At 34.2% G+C, this 18,314-nt stretch overlaps 1 protein-coding gene across 2 annotated transcripts in view; it reads right to left on the reverse strand.

Annotated features, from left to right (window-relative positions):
* TRHDE (thyrotropin releasing hormone degrading enzyme) overlaps nt 1–18,314 on the reverse strand; it is a 450,253-nt gene that overhangs the window by 73,700 nt on the left and 358,239 nt on the right. For both annotated transcript variants that reach the window (XM_027543346.1, XM_027543348.1), the window contains 2 exons: nt 13,117–13,247; nt 12,950–13,005 (listed from right to left, as the gene is read on the reverse strand). In XM_027543346.1, coding sequence (XP_027399147.1) covers nt 12,950–13,005; nt 13,117–13,247 — 187 coding nt within the window. The remainder of the gene's footprint in view (nt 1–12,949; nt 13,006–13,116; nt 13,248–18,314) is intronic.

The following is an 18,314-nucleotide window of genomic DNA, read 5'->3' on the forward strand; positions in this document are numbered from 1 at the left end:
TCCTCATAAACATTTACTTGGTGAACAAACAAAATACATGTATTTCTAACAACTATTACTCGATAAAAATTTAATTTTGATGTGAACGTTGCTTTTGAGATTCCTTGCTGCTCTCAACATCATGAAACTGCATTTATTCAGATATATTTATACTTCTTTTAACTACTTAATTATGAAAACTATTAAACTTACTATTAATATTCAACCTTCATATTTAAATTATAAGCTACATATTGGAATTATTCTAGATTTCAGTAATATTTTTTGCAAAAATTGTCTAAGAGCATCTTACAGAGAAAGATAAATTAAGATGAAAACCAAGTAAACAACCTCATCAGAATAGATTCAGATGAAAACTTGGGTATACATTTTATACTTCCATAGAGTAGTGTGCTCCCATGATAGCTCAGTTGGTAAAGAATCCACCTGCAATGAAGGAGATCCCAGTTCAATTCCTGGGTTGGGAAGATCCGCTGGAGAAGGGATAGGCTACCCACTCCAGTATTCTTGGGTTTCCCTGTGGCTCAGCTAATAAAGAATCCACCTGCAATGTGGGAGTCATGTGTTCAACCCCTGGGTTGGGAAGATCCCCTGGAGAAGGAAATGGCAACCCCCTCTAGTACTCTTGCCTGAAAAATTCCATGGACAGAGGAGCCTGGTAGGCTACAGCCCATGGGGTCGTAAAGAGTTGGACAAAACTGAGCTACTTCACTTTCACTTTTACCTACTACGTACCAGGCACTATTATGTAGTAGTATTTAGGTATTTGTTAAATATTTGTTGAGTTAATGATCTGTCACGTTGTGGATAAGCCATTTAGGATCACCATTTCCATCCCCATCTATGTATATTCTTAACTTTCATGTATTTTCAAATGTGAAACATTGTTACTATATAACTGGAAGATATTGCTGACTAAGTACATTACAGAATCTTCCATTTGTGAATGATTCTTACAAATAAGCACCAGAAATTGAAATAAAAAAAGATCAACCCACAAAAAGTATTTTGACATGCTTGTTTCTCCTACTTTTCATAATTTTTATTTTGTTTGTGAAAGATGTTCTCATATCACTTATCTATTGAGAATACAGAGAACACACAGTTCATTTTAATGTTATGTATATACACTTTAGAAACTGATTAGCTTATCTGGAATGAAAAATAGATACTGAATGGTGACATACAAACCAGGTAAATAGCTGTTGAAAGATTTTCCTACTAGTTTCTATACATTCTATAATGACAAAATACAGACTAAAAAATAAAAAAGTATACTTCTAAGTTATTTTGAATTTTGCATACCTTTGAAATAAACAAACATTTGATAAATAAACATCTCCACCAACATTTGTAACTTTCTATTGTTAAATGTGATAACTATCTAGTATATAATTTGTTTATATTTTATCTCAATATCTTCCTCCCACTAAGAAAATCACTTGAATTTTTTTGACTAAACATTGGCTGTGATTCTCAAATTTTAAAATTCTGTATTGCTTTTCCCATATACCCACCTACCCTTCAATCCATGTATCCATCATCTATTTCTCTGTCAACAAACTCATTAATGTTCACATTGAATATATAATTTACTGAAATACCCTACATACTACTTTTGCATTTATTGAAACACAAATTTTCATATGGATTTCTCAACTCTTCACACTCTATGAAACCACTGATAGTCTATCCATGTCAAAATTCTACAGACTGCAGTAACATTTTAAAAATGGAAAAAGGAAAGCTGAGAAATTCTACAAAGATAGAAATTAAAAAGTGTGGTAAGCTGGGAGGCAAGGGGCCTAATTGCTCTGCATAGTAACTATATTTCTATAATAATTTTAGTCTCACTATCAGTTGAAAAGGGGAAGTAACATTTCCCTTGATATGGCCTGGATAAAGCTCATGATCTGCCCTCAGCTTATGCAATTAACTTCCAATGCATCTGCACACTGGGAATGCAAAACCAGGTAATTTTCACCCGGAATCCTTTCCTTTTTGGCATTTCCGACAGCATTCTTAAGAACCTTCCATGAATTTGGAGTGTGTTTAAGTTAGCACCCCCATAAAATTCGCTGATACTCAATCATTATTTTCTTCAGGGTCTATTAGCCTTCCTTGAATTTGTCACATATGGATGGCTAGACTAACATTTTCTTTCTTATTAGTCTTTTTCCCCTTTGGTTAGTACTACCACCTGGTGACCTGGAGAGTTGATACTGAACTTCTGTTTAATCCTCATCCTAATTAAGTAAAGCAGCTGAGCAACCAGAAACCTCTGCCTCTTCCCTTTTGAGGCTCAAATCCACTGCACTCCAGGCCATTCAGTCTAGGAAGGCAGAACGCAATCTGTGATTCAAATGTGGTCTGATTCCACAGGGCCCGGTGCTACTTCTTAGCTTCTGAGTTGGCCTGTACTCATATCTTTAAAGAACATTAAAGAGGCTTTGGCACAGTTACAACAAGTCAAGTTTCCTAATCTGATGTTTGCTCACATCCAAAATAGTGAAGGCCTCTTCACCAGTACTCCATTCCTCATAAGGGCATGTGAAGCACCACAAGCAATTAAAGGAAAACATCATGTATTTAAAATCATCTCCCAAGGCATTAAGATTCGCCATATAAGCAAAAGTGTCTGGTATTGTGAATTAATCACTCACCTTTGTTGCACAAATGTTGGAACTAAATTTCCTTTCCTTTCTCCTCTTTCCCAAAGTATTGTCTCTTCAAATATAAAAATGAAATCTTTCATGCTTCATGCCAAGCAGAAACTAATGTAAGATACTTTTTTTCCATTACCTTTTTTCTAGTTTCCTTATCAAGATAACATTGCTACCTTAGGTAAATAACTGCTAAAGCACAAAACAGATTTTATGAGTTCTAGGAGAAAATTATGAGCAGCTCTTTAGCACTGGCTGATTACTATGTTTGTTAAGAAAGACTGCTATCAGAAAGCCCCTATGAATCTCTGTTCCAAGGTGGGAAAGTATCATTTCAAGATAATTTAAAGTAATTACTCTAACATAAAACCTGCATTAACACCGATACTCATACTGCTTAGTCACTAAGTGGTGTCCGACTCTTTTTTTGACCCCATGGGATGTTCCAGGCAAGAACACTGGAGTGGGTTGCCATTTCCTTCTCCAATATTCATATATTACTCATTTTAAAGTTTTATTTATAATTTAATTTATCATAATAGAAATGAAAAGTGATTTTTTTACGAGCTCTTTGAAAATTAGGCTTTTATTTTTACAAACTAAATGTCAGAGGATTCATTTAATTTTTTCACACATTAAGTCTACCATAAAACTCTCATTTTCTTCTTTCTCATCAACTATTTCTTGCTGAAAAAATGTAATTACTTTTCTTTTCTTTCCTTCATCTTTATAAGTTCCTGATTCCTTCAGAATATCACAGATTAACCACAAAACCCAAACATGCCTTCTTCTTACAGTTTACATTTGTTCCAGGTAATTCCAGTTTTCCTGCCTATTGCACTGTCAACAGATTTACAAATTAACCCAGGTTTAGATGCCAGATTAGCTTTCAAGAAAGCGGCCTTCACCATGGAAAACTACTGAATACATCAGAATTCAGTATGCATATGTATGGCTAATCTATGCCAGTATGCTCATTTAAACGTAAAGATGTCCCTTAATTATATGAGATTCCTCCAGGAGCTTTCCATGCTTGGGAAAATTGCTAAGACACTCAGATTTTGAATTCTGTCATAGCTATCCAATGGCATATCTGAAATGGTAAAATATTTAATAGCAAGAATTAAAAAAGTGGTTTTTGAAGAGTTACAACTAAGTCCCTGATGTCCTGATTGTTGAATGATCAGCTCCTGACACTAGTATCCAAAGAAAGTCATGCTTACTGTTGTTAAGAATACTATATAAGGTCTTCCAGCTTCACAGAAGCATCTGCCTAAGTCGATGCCATAAATACCTTCTGCTCCTCAAAAGGAGTGGTTTTCACATTGCTGTGGGTGTCAGAATCACAGGAATTACTTCATAGAATGCAGATTCTTAGGTAGTGGTGGGAATATGCAATTTTTAATAAAACATCTCAGGTACAGTATGCTGATGCAGGTGGTCTCAAGGTTCATAGTCAAAGAAGCACTGCACCTGAATATACAAAAGATTCCAGCAAGCAGCAGAGGAGATGACTCAAATCCATGACAGGAAAACCACTAAGATAGTACTATCACAGTCCAAGAATCTAAGATCAGAGGAATATTTAGGTCTTTATGCTAAAAGCACATGTTAAAAATATCTATTCGAGTAAAATTGATGGTGTAAATGACCATCTTGGAAGAAGCTCTACCTAGATAATTTAAATTATTTATGGATAGGTAAGCATTTCAAATTATTGGGAGGTTTAGAGAAATCCTAGAGAAATTCTTATGAAATCTCAGGCTTATGTTCCAGAGCAATTACAAAATCAAAAGAATCATAACTTTATGGTAAATGTAACCAGACAGTAGTAACTATACTGCACATTATATATATTTTTTAATTTGTGAGACTCTAAAAAGATTATATACACTTATTCAAGCAAATTTGTATTTGCATTTGGAAATTTAGACTATTCTTAAAAAAAGAATGCCTTTTTTGTAACATACAAATCCATGTATGTTACAAACATCACACATTTTTTTAAGCGCAGTTTTTTTTTTTTTCAATTGGAGGAAAATTGCTGTACAATGTTGTCGGTTTCCACTGTAGCACTGACATACATACAAATATCACTTAACTTTTGTAACTCAAGACTTCAGGCCTTTTCTATGAAAATATCAAACCTACAAAAGAATGTCAAAATATCTTTCTTCTTTCTATTCAGCACTCTCAGACATTAAAACATTTTCACCCATAGACCTGAAACACAAATTCGGCACTAGAAGGTTACACATTTGCTTCTGATTTCATGAAGTACAACTGAAAAGTCTTCAAGAAAGTCTGCCATCCTCAAGAGCCGCAGTGCTTGCATGCTAGGTTGCTCCAATTGCGTCCAACTCTGTGACCCTATGGACAGAGCCCACCAGGCTCCTCTGTCAATGGTATTTCCCAGGCAAGAATACTGGGGTGGGTTGCCTTTTTCTCTTCCAGTGGATTTTCCCTTAATGCCTCAAGAGGTTTATTCTCAGAAATAGCTGGTATGTATGGCAGCTCCCTCTAAATCCTTATCCCAAGGATAACATCTGTGACTTCACCCTCACAAGGTTTCTAAATACAGCTCAAAGGAACACATTACCTCATTTTCTAACCTTGAGCAAACAAGCATATGCCTATGGGAATAGTTTGGCTTGAAAATTCAGAAATATACTCTAGACTTTTACTGGGTTATCATAGAAAGAAAGTGAAGACTCCTAGCCCATTATAGTAAATGTCCTGAAATGCTTTCAAATTATTTTTAACATTTACTGTGACAAAGTGTTACATAAACTAATATCAATTTACAGTCCTTTTGGATATGAATTTTTAAGTAATTGCATACAGAAAGTTATAAAATGAGAGGGCTTCAAGGTGACTTTTTTGTATATCTCAAGAGGAGCCTTAGCTGATAATGACAAATAGATAATTAAATCTCCAGCCTTACAGATGGGAGAAATATTTTAATCTCTTGGGTATGGCCACAAAGCTCCTGAATGGACTCATTATGAGTCTCTGCTCACAGCACGGAAAGATATTCCCTGGTCAGAAAGTCCAAAAGTATAACCACAAGCTAACTTTAATAGCCTTTGATCAATGGCAGAAGATTGGAAGCATAGAGCTAACAATAAATCCTAGTTTGCAATAAACAATTTTATCACTTTTAGGATTTCATAAATATTTGAATGCAATCCTTTTGCACACACATTCTAGCAGCTTAACAAAAAATAAATAAGAATATAATCGTACATGTATACTTCTCCCAAATGAGTCTAATATAAACAGCTAAAGAATCAGCCTTCTCCCCCTCCCCAGTGAGTAAATATGAAATCCATTTTAATCAGTATTCTCAGTATTCTATTATTAATGACTCTTATGATTCCATTATAAAACACAGCTAAGGAAGAAAAATGTTTATACTAAAATTATATAGTACTTTTGAAAAAGAAGAAGGAAGGGATTGATGAAAGAATTCTAAAACTAAACATCCTTTGTGAAAACAGAATTTATAAAGCAGTAGACAGTGTCAGTCTAAAATCATTGCGGATGGTGACTGCACCATGAAGTTAGAAGATAATTGCTTCTTGGAAAGAAAGCTATGACAAACCTAGTCAGTGTACTAAAAAGCAAAGACATCATTTTGCCAACAAAGGTCTGTATAGTCAAGAATATGGTCTCTCCAGTAGTCATGTACGGATATGAGAGCTGGGCTATAAAGAAGGCCGAGCACCAAAGAATTGGTGCTTTCGAACTGTGGTGTTGGAGAAGAGTCTTGAGAGTCCTGTGGACAGCAAGGAGATCCAACCAGTCAATCTTAAAGGGAATCAGTCCTGACTATTCATTGGAAGGACTGATGCTAAAGGTGAAGCACCAAAACTCTGGCCACCTGATGTGAAGAGCCGACTCATTGCAAAAGACCCTGATGCTGGGAAAGATTGAGGGCACAAGAAGAGGGCAACAGAGGATGAGATGGTTGGATGGCATCACTGATTCAATGGACATGAATTTGGGCAAACTCCAGGAGATGATAAGGGGTAGGGAGGCCTGGCATGCTGCAGTCCATTGGGTCACAAAGAGTCGGGCAGGGCATTGTGACTGAACAACAATGAACAGACAGACTCAGAGGGATCCAGGATTCTTAATCAAGTTTTGCATGGCAGTGTTCAGGTGAAGTGAAGTAGTCCTGTTATCTCCACAACTGACTTGGGTAATCAGGATAAAATGTCCAGTCTGCCAAGGTATTTCTTATAAAAGGTTTCTAAGTCCTTACTTCTCAGTACTAGGAAAGGTCAACACATGGAGATTTAAACGTCCAGCCATCGACATAGGAAAGCTACTCTTCATCTAGCCCAGTTCAGGATGAACTTGCCTTTTAGGTACACAGTGCTCCTATTTTCTGCAATAAGCAAAGAAATAATGAACACATGTGTTGCAAGAGAAACTTTAAACAAAGTGCAGGAGGACCATCCAGAAGACACAGACCTTCTAATAAAAACTATGAAACACGAAGTCTCACAGGCAGCAGATGACTACCACTTAGTTTGCAAACGTTAAGTCGGCTTTAACAATGCTGCTAGCTCATGAAACTACAGCCCAGAAACAGCAACAACACAGGAGGGTAGGTCTGGAGTAGTCTCATCATCTGCTTCATGAGCCATTAGATTTTCACTGACTCACCTACTGAATTTGCAGTTCTAACAGCACTCCTGAGAGTTCTCTCAGGTTTTTAAACTCAGAAACAAGTTGATAAAAATGTATGTATTAATTTTTTAACTCACAGAGTCTTCAGAAAGGTATTGAGTACTACTGATGGCAGCTCACCAGTACTTCAAGCACTTCTAGGTGTGACATTCATGATCTCCAGGCCCAGGTCTTTGTGCTTATTGCAAATACATCACTAGTATTTTAAAAGAGATAACTGTTATCTTCTTTCCCAACACAACTTGCAAACTAAGCTATAAGATTCTGCCCTAGCTGAGGCTTTTTTAGGCGATTGGATCCTTAATGGAATAGCCTACAAAAGAATTTTTTAATTCTTAAAAATATGCTATTCAGGCTAAAGTATATGTTATGACATTAATAATGTAGTAATCTGGCATGTGTTAAACTTAACTTCATTAAGTTTTCCAGGAAACTGGTGACTAAATAAATAAATCAGTGCAGTAACTGCCCAGGGCAAGGGTGGCAATGATGATTTATCTCTGGAATTCTTTTGAATATGAACAAATGTTCCAAAAAATTTTCATGTATTTTTAATATTTTCAAACAAAATATCACATAGGTCCACAATCCAATGATACACACTTGCACAGCTTTTTAAAATAATATCAGAGCATGTCAATGGCTTTTAATATCCAGTGGTTATTATATTTTCTATGGCAAATATTCCAAATTTCCAGTTTCTACTATAGTAAGTGAATAAATAACTTCCATATGAGTTCTTATATAATCTAACTGCCGATCCCACTCCTTCTCAAATCTGTGTTTTAATCAATTTGTTCCATGAGTATCACTGCAGAGCTCCCTTGCCTTAAATCCATCCTCTAGTTTACATTTTCCCCTGCTCTCATTTTGCTACTTTTAAAACTTTAATGGATTTTCATAGCAAACTTTCATTCTCTTGATATTATTTCCTATATGATGCCCATCATCCTTGGACAGAAAGATCAAGCCAGTCAATCATAAAGGAAATCAATCCTGAATATTCATTGAAAAGACTGTTGCTACAGCTGAAGCGCCAATACTTTGGCCACCTGATGTGAAGAGCTGACTCACTGGAAAATACCCTGATGTTGGGAAAGACGGAGGGCAAGAGGAGAAGGGGGTGACAGAGGATGAAATAGTTGGATGGCACCAGTGACTCAATGGACATGAGTTTGAGTAAACTCAGGAAGAGAGTGGATAGGGAAATCTGGCATGTTGCAGTTCTGGGGGTCACAGAGTCAGACATGACTTAGCAACTGAACAACAACAATCTTTCTAGACCACATTAATTCTTTACTTTCCAACACTTTCATAATATTTTATTCATCATATTGACACACTGAATATAGTTTATTGTCTATAGTGTACTGTCCCTGCTAGACCATGAACTCATTGAAAACAAGAACTGCATCTTGTTCATTTTTATATCTCCAGATCTAGCGATGCTTCATCACAACAAAGCCCAACAACAAACATGATGGACCACTTACAAAAAAAAAAAAACTAGGCATTTAGTCACTAATTTCAAAGTTCAGGTCATAATACAATGACATTTGCAAGGCAACTGATTAGTTCCTTACACACAAGGAATGAAAATTAGAACATGTAAGTGCAAAAGCAGTGCCATTTCCTATATAAGCATATATCATTTAAAAAAAAATGAGGGAATAATGTGACATCACCAGAACTCATGTAAATAAAGCTACAGAACTTCACTAAGGACCTAAATAAGTGGGGATAACTGCTTTGGTAATGGAAAACTCACATTTGAAAAGATGCTAATTCTTTAAAAATTAACTTATAAATCCAATGCACATTCAGTCATAACTACAGCAGGATTTTTAACGGCTTTGTCAAATTGATTTTGAGACCTATACTTAAGAGAAAAAATATGTAGGATTTTGAACAAGAGGAAATGTCGCCAACCACAACACACTATAAAGCTAAGCTAATCAGAACAACGTGGTACTAGTGCCAAAAAGAACAGAGACCCGGTGAACAGAACCGAACCAATCCCCTCAAAGAAAAATACCAGCATTAAGATAAAGACATCATTTCAGATCTATGAATAAGAAAGGTCTTGTAAACAAACAGAATTAAATAACTGGTTATAAACGTATAATGTTAAAGAAAGCTGTGCTATACATAAAAACTCATTAGAGAAGAAGGGGTTGAGAAAATAGATGTAAAAATAAAATAGCTTACAAATAAAAAAAATGAAACATTTTCAAAATGTTCATATAGCAAGGGTCTCCTATGGAAAGCAGAACCAGAGAAACAGAAAACTACAAATGGAATATCATGTAAATTAAAAGCCATTGAGATGATGAAATACATCACAAAGTTAAAAAAAAAAAAAAAAGACATGATATTGAGAGAAAATCCTGTAAAATCATCTTCTACAAAAAGGCTTAAAACCTCAAAACATCCAAAATATATAGGAAAAGAGTAGGAAAAACACCTCACCCATCTTCTATTAGACTTTTCTTTTTCTTCTAACTGGGTAACAATTCATAAAAGAAAACTAAATACACATGGAAGATGTATAGGAAAAGATGCACAAGTTATTTTAACTAGTTCTGTAACAACTTCAAAAAACCTTATTTTTGTTTCCATACTGTCAAAAATGTAAAAGATATATATTGTTTACTATCCTGTAGGCAATGAGGGCATTGGGTCCCCTCATACATGGTTGATGGAGGGTTCTACTGGGAAACCCTTTGGAATACAACTTGCAATGTTTATCAAAAAGGTTATGCTCTTTAAACCAAAAATTCCACTTTCAAGAATCAATCGTACCAAAATACATACATGTACAACAAAAGACTGTTCAAGGACATTCAGTGCAGTCTTGATTATAATAATGAAAATTTAGAAAAAGTGGAATAAAGCTCCTCAGACTTATTTTTATAAACAAGTCAGAGAACAGTTCTATTCATGTAAAAAATTAAACTGTATAGAAATTGTTAGAAAAGGGCCAGATTTATATACATCAAATATTGAAATTGTTAGAAAAGGGCCAGATTTATATACATCAAATATTAATCATTTTATCTGAGGATAAAAGCTAGGGGAGGTCACAGAAGGAGAAAAACAAAAGTTTCACATTGTTATCTCTCTTGTTTGAATCAGTACAACCAGAATGCATTCTTGTAGTTTTTATATATTTTAAAAAACAACCATAAAAATTACCTAGAATATGTGTACTTAATTGCACAAAAAATACTGGGCCTGAAAGTTTATGTTCTGAGTAATCAATAATTAATCAGCAATTCATTCAACAAATATATATTGGTATAATCCAGTATCAAAGATTAAGTTAGGCAGTAGTAACATAAGGATGAGACAAGCCCTACCCTCATGATCACTCAAAAATCATAGGGACCCAGAAAAGTAGTTGAACTATAAGGTGACAACTGCCAATGCACAGATACACAGATGTCACCTTAGTCTTGCCGGGGAGGACAGGCAGGTTTCAGGTAAGGTGGTACAAGTGAAAAAAAAATTTTTTTAAGTGAATAGTAATGTTCCTAACAGACAAGGGGAGAGGAGAAGAATTTCATGTAATGGGCAAAGTCATCCTGACCAAAGGTCACAGGCTCTGCTGTGCTACGTCTTGAGGTGAATGTGATCTCCCATCCCGTACTTGAAACCTGTGCACCCTTAGCTAAGAGGCTAACCCCTCTCAGCCTCCATGTCTATAACATGCTATAACACGGCTGGAGTAAATCACACCTACTCAATGGGTTCACTAAGAAGACTGGACAAAATCAGTCATAAAAGCCTTAGTACAGTATCTGGAACATGTATATTGATAAATATTTGCTACTCTTCTGTGTGTTACCCATAAAGAAGCCAAAAGAATTGCAATATGTTCAGGAAACTGAAAGAAGGGTGAAATAGGCTGGTAGCAAAACTTCAAAACATTTACTAGCTTACACTAAAACATGAAGAATTACAAGTAACTTCAGAGTGTTTCATGTAAATGCAGAATAAATTTACCTTGGGGTTTATTTACTTCCATGCTAATGGGAGACCTATTTCATGATCAATAGAACAAATTTTAATATATATTCAACGAGATTTGCATATTTCCCTGGTAAATATGTATAAATGATAATGAAATTGTTTACTTGCAAACATTTAAGGCTTCAAAAATTGTTAAAGCAATGTTCAACAACGAATTTAATTTTTGAAAAAAATTCATCTACTAAAATTAAAATATTTCATTTAAAAATAGCTTCTATTATGTAACACAAATCTCCTTTCCTTTCAGTTTCCATCTGCCTCTCTCTTTAGGACGTCACTATATATTTGCTTTCTCACCATCATTTCAAACCCATAAAGATTCACATGAACTATCATTTCGAATCCCCCTCTCCATCTTCCTATATTACCTGGCTCTTATATTACTGCATATATATACGCAAAGCCCTGGCCCTGTCAGTTACTAGCTCTGTGACTTTAGATAACTTACTTGACCTCTCTGAGCCTGTTTCCTCACTTATAAAATGGGAATAATAATAATAATGTAGATCTACTTATAAGGTTGTAAGAATTCTACAAATTATTATATGTAAAACAAAACAGTGTCTGGAATCTTTTAAATGCTTTATTAACTGGTAATATGAGTTACCTTCCAGTACCTTAATTTTTCCTGTGGACCCCTTAACATGTCTCTCTTTTGCCTGCTTCTCTTTCAGGGTAATACATACTCTCCTACTGGCTTTTTGCACTCTCCAAACTCCTCTGTCAAAGTAATCTTCATGTCAGATCTAATACTTTCTTGAAAGTCTTCATATCTTTCTGAATCTTTATCCTCATATATGACTTTCCTCTACCTATATCATTTCTAAATTTTTGTCCAGTCTTATCATATTATTAAAATAAAACTATATTTGGACATGAAGCAACACAAAATATTAAAAGAACTGAGTTTATTTTACTATTTAGCCTAAAAATTGAGTAAAATAGCTTGGGTTTATGATCAACCTTATTTTAAAGGAATAGCTAATGACTATTCAAAAGAATATCTGATTTTTTAATATTATAAATATAACTCTGAAAATAGATTATTAGAAACAAATATTACTGTAACTAGTACTAAAACTTCTGCTACAAGATTGATATATATTTTGTTCAGAACAGCTTTACCCAGTAGAATATTTATTTCTGTCTTGCAGCACAAGCTTTTCATAATGAATCACATTCAAAAATACATTAAAAAAAGATATACTAGTATATGTCAGGAAAAAAATTGATGCTTGAAGGTACTTTCCATGAAAAATTAAATATGGCACAATGGTCATTTTGTAGACTTCATTAATGAAATTGGAAAGAGATGATTAATCTTGAGTGTTAAATTGAACCTGTGGCGAAAATTGATCAAGCTTCTCCTGGCTCAGAAATACCCTACAGCTACTATTGATCAAGAGTTTGGGCCACTGATTATATCCAAACACAAAGGATGTGAGATAGAAATTATTTTTAAAAGATTTCTGATTCAAAGCATATATACTATTTAGTGTAACAGAGGCAGTCTTAAGAGTGCTAGTTTTATTGTGGAGATCCACAGAAAAACATACCTGGCTAGGCTGAAGGCATCGTCGATCAAACCTGCTCGGTTGCTGACAGAGAGAACCTATGAGGTCAACCAAAAAAAAAACAAAAACACAAAAATGGAGTTATTTAGGATTAAAATGGCAGATGTTCATATGTCTAAACAGATCTTTAATGAGTAAGTCCAGTTTACCTCATGGTTCCTGATTAATTGATCAATTAATAATCTCCAGTTCCTTAAATCATAGTTGACTCTAAAATAGCCAGTTTGATTGATGTTCCCCAGCAACCAGCTTCCTTTGTCCAAAGTTATCCTATGGTGTTCTGAAAACAGCATTTTAGGGGTAAGAGAGATTTTCAATTTTATGAGTTAAAATAGAAGGAAGTATGCTTTCCTAATATCAAATGTCACAGTACCAATAATTAAAAGAGGACACCATTCTAAATACCTAATTGAAATCTACTCTTTACTCAATTAATCACTATGGTTAGAATTTGCTAGAAAACCTTTAGTTTCTTATTCACTATTACTCAATTAACTGTTTTCTTATAATTAACACTTTTATTCTTGATAAAGCCCTATTATGTATATATAATTATCTTTCTCAAGATAAATATAACCAAGAAATCTACTACTGCATTCATGTGGCTTTCAGTTAGATTGTTTATGTATCTGTGGTTGGAATAAGAAAAAGGCTTCAGGTGCATAATCTACTTATTTTATTCAGGAAGAAAGTGATTAAAACAATAGGGCTCATTTATTTGAAAGTCACTGTTATTTCTTACCCTTTTCCTTGTGCTTTTTGAATGTGCTAATAAATAACAGATTTTCCAGTATCATCAATCATGTTGGGAAAAAGAACCTCATTTAAAGCTCTAATATTACTACATATAATTAGAACAAAGATAATAAATTTTGCTTATTAGAATCACTTTGGAAAATGGTAACTTGATTGCATTCACTGGTTAATTCAATTAAAGGAAGCCAGTAAAAGCAATCTTATAACTTAACATATTTAACCCCTTCAAATATGATACAGAGAACTCATTCACTTTTTATGGCAGCCTTTTATGAATTCCTAAGACTGTAGTCTACAATTCTAATCACTTTGTTGCTGATGCCGTCAGGACTCATGCTTCATAGAAGTAGCATAATGTATGAAGTTATTTAAAACTCTACTATATATATTGGAAGGACTGATGTTGAAGCTGAAACTCCAATATTTTGGCCACCTGATGCAAAGAGCTGACTCATTTGAAAAGACCCTGATGCTGGGAAAGGTTGAGGGCAGAAGGAGAAGGGGACGACAGAGGATGAGATGGTTGGATGGCATCACCGACTCAATGGACATGGGTTTGGGTAAACTCCGGGAGTTGGTAATGGACAGGGAGGCCTGGTGTGCTGCAGTTCGTGGGGTCGCAGAGTCGAACATGACTGAGCAACTGAACTGAACTGAACTGAACTATATATATATACATATATATATATATATATATATATATATAAATTTTAAAAAAGAGTACAAAACCTGTATTGTTGTAACTATTCTCCTATATAAAAATGTTTGAACTTAGGCCATTGATTGTTTTTGGCTCTCAATTTCCTTACCTATAACCTAAAGGCCAAGTAATGCCATTTAAGGATCCTTCCAATTGTATGATTCAATGGCAAAAGGGGATAATTTATTAGTTTGAGATTTTACACAGCTTAATCTGTGGTACTTAGAAAAATAAATCTGTCAGATATTACTCTAAAATATTTATAACTTTCCAAGTTTCTAATACTTTGTATCTGCATATTTTTCAAAAATGTAATATTTACCCACACAATTTCTGTGAAGCTTTAGAATGTCACCCAATTTTACAAATGTAAAAGTAAAAACAAATAATCTAAAAAACAGCATATAAAATTAGTTCTCATAGAGATTTTAGTTAATCATGTCTGAATTCACTGAACAAAAACTGATTGAAATATTGATGATATTGTTTCTCTAGAGTAACCCTAACTCTTTAGGAATGATAAGATTTTTTTATAACAAAACTTTTAAACATTGATAACAAAACATTTAAAAATTGTTATTGAATTCATATGGGTTAAGAACAAGTTTAATCATTTTCATCTAGCAAGTGATTATTCTTTGAAGAAATTACAATATTAAAGCATTGGGCTTAATAAATACATGATAAAACTTTTTACAATTTTGAAATGGTCATGGATTTCTATATTAAATCTGTTTTTTAAAGCTACTTCCTCCTGATATTTTATATAGATGTTATAACTTACCTTCATATAATGCACTTATTTCTAGTTTTTTGAGCTTTTGAATTCAACAACTTATAGGTAGAATAGAGACAAATTAAAACAGGAAAACAATCCCTACACCTTCTATGTTATCTGAGGAGAAAAAGAAAGGCAAGAATCTATTATTTTTAAATATTCTATTATTAAATTAATAACTAAAACTTGAAGGTTATTACTGTTCATGGATATTTTTATATCTTTGCTATAAATGAAATCCTTGGAGAAATGATTCCCCAAAAGATTTTGTAATAGATTTTTAAATATCTTTTCCATTTTACTTAATTATATCTCTAAAATGTTCTCCAGATTAACTAATGGCAAGCAATGAATTTTAAAGAGATCTTTTCCAATGGTCTAATGAGGTACAGTGTGTGATGAGTACTATAGTAAAAAGTATGGATGTTATATTTCAAGTATTAGTAGTAACAATTAAAATTTATATTTAGAATATATCCAAAATGGCATGAGATTTAAACTACATCAAGGCACAGAGTAGTTGGCATTTTATAATGTTTTATATCTTTATATTTTATTCTTCCTTTTGGAATGAAAAAGAAAGTAGATCAGATCTTTCCACTCAGTACTGGCTGGTTGCAGAACAATGAGAATTTAAAACAAAAACGTGAACCAGGATGCCAAGGGGAAGCATGTGAAACAAATTAACGTATAATAACACACCCTGGTTTTCTCATTGGCTTCTTGTGAGAATCAAATTAGATCATGCTCTATAGAGATTATAGAGAACCATGCATGTGCATCCTATGGCCAGGTGTTGAAACTGACAGATCTGCAAAGTAACCTACCAAAGTATTAGATCTTGTGTGTGCATGTGTGTCATAAATGAACTTAGAAAAGAAAATCAAGTTCCTAAGACATTTTTGGCACGTTATTTCTCAAGCCTTAATTTTCTCATTTGGAAAGTAGAGACTAAAAAAAAAAATACCTTAAAGGCTATGAGAATCCTATGAGCCAATATTTAAGGGAAGCATTATGCTATTTTTAATATTTACTTCTGATTTTCAGGATCAATTTCCCTTTGAAATTTTTCTTTCCTAACATTTGTCATTAAGTGTATTTCCTTCCACTATACATTAGTTAATAGTCAGTCAATATGAGGGCTACTATGTATAAATGTTTGCTTTCTCAGCATTTTCATAGTAAAAACAAAAGAGAAAAATTTTTTTACCTACTTTCAATAATTCAAAAATTTGTTTTAAAACTGTGTTTAACCTAAAATGATATGTGCCTTAGCTTGGAATTAATTAGATAACCACCCGACACAACAAAAAGTTGAAGTGTCAAGAACATATAATGATACAAATCAAATTCACATTTTATATTGTTTACATTGTTCACTAATGACTTGACCTTAGTATCGTGTGACATCAAATTGATATTATTGATGATGAAAAATTATAAAAGCATCGATCTGTTATAATTAAAAAGTGGAATGTTTAACATATGTTGGTAAGAATTGATCAGAATATGTTCTTACCGTATCTGTGAAGAAACATTTTTCATTAATATTGGTTGACTATATTTTGAGGATAAAAGGTGATCTAAAAGGATACAAATTTAACCTTTTTTCCCTAATCCTTGACTGGTTTCTGTTTTTTATTTGTCATCAGAATGAAGGAGTTCAAGATAGAACTAAATTCACTGAGAACGAGAATAAACATGGAAACTAGGAAGGTTGCCTTTGTTTTATGTCCCACTTGTAAAGTTCTTCCAGATGTATGTATTCATAAAGTTTTCAAGAAACATTTACTTGGTATAGAAATTCCAAACAAAAGCCTCCACATTCAACTGAGACTACATTTTATCAATCAGAAGACTGCTATGATTTAATGGAATATGACACATTGCACTCATGGAGTGAGGGGGTGTGCAAGTAAGAACATCATTCAGTCATGTCCAAACTCTTTGCAACCCAGTGGACTGCAGCCTGCCAGGCTCCTTTGTCTATGCAACTCTACAGGCAGGAATAATGGAGTGGGTAGCCATTTCCTTCTCCAGGGGATCTTCCCCACCCAGGGACTGAACCAGGATCTCCTGCACTGCAGGTGTCTGAGCCACTAGGGAAGCCAAAGTAATACCACAGTCCATGTAAATATCATCTCCTAGAGTTACACGTTGCCCAAAACTATGCAGCTGTGTGTAACAATCAAATGTGTGACCACAGAGGACTTTTTAGGCAAGCTACGGCTTGAAATATCATGTTGTTATTATTTCTGATTAACAATAAAAGACTATAAATTAAAAAAAAAAAATCTCTCAAATACCAGTACAACAACCTGTGGTCATTGGTCAAGAAAAGCCATGATAGTAATAATTTAAAATGGAGTATGTGGGCATGTGTGCTCAGTCACTTCAGTCATGTCCAATTCTTTGTGATCTTATGGACCATAGCCCCTCCAGGCTCCTCAGTCCATGGGATTCTCCAGGCAAGAACACTGGAGTGGGTTGCCATGCCCTCCTCCAGGGGATCTTCCCAACCCAGGATCTTCCTGCATTACAGGTGGATTCCTTACCACTGAGCCACCAAGGAAGCCCAAAATGGAGTATAATCTGCAAAAATATTGAATCACCATTCTGTACACCTGAAACTGACATCGTATTGTAAATCAACCAAACTTCAATAAAAATAAAGGTCATGATACTATTGTAGATAATCTGTGGACATCATGGATAACACCATAGAAATAACTAGGGAGTTAGAGGAAATGGACCCTGAGAAAAGAGTTGAAGAAGAATCAGACTTGCCCTGAATCCCTACACTGTCTAAATGTGAAAGCTGGGGCTGATCCTGACACTGGATCAGTATCTAATTTCCCATTTCTATTCTACCTTCTACCTTTTTACTTTATTTCTGAAAACTCTTCTATTTTGTGTCGCTAGCAATTCTATGGAGTGAAGACTTCATTCTAATAGCTGAATTATTACAATAGGAGCTCACTGCTTCCACTCATCATTTCATAATAAATTATGTAGATAAATAAAGCAACTACATGAAGGTAAAAGAGAAGTATAAAGAAAATACAGTAAGTGTGAACTCAAAGCATGGTATAAAAACTAATTCAAAGAAATGA

This window comes from Bos indicus x Bos taurus, chromosome 5 (genome assembly GCF_003369695.1).
Source record: "Bos indicus x Bos taurus breed Angus x Brahman F1 hybrid chromosome 5, Bos_hybrid_MaternalHap_v2.0, whole genome shotgun sequence".
NCBI classification, from domain to species: domain Eukaryota; kingdom Metazoa; phylum Chordata; class Mammalia; order Artiodactyla; family Bovidae; genus Bos; species Bos indicus x Bos taurus.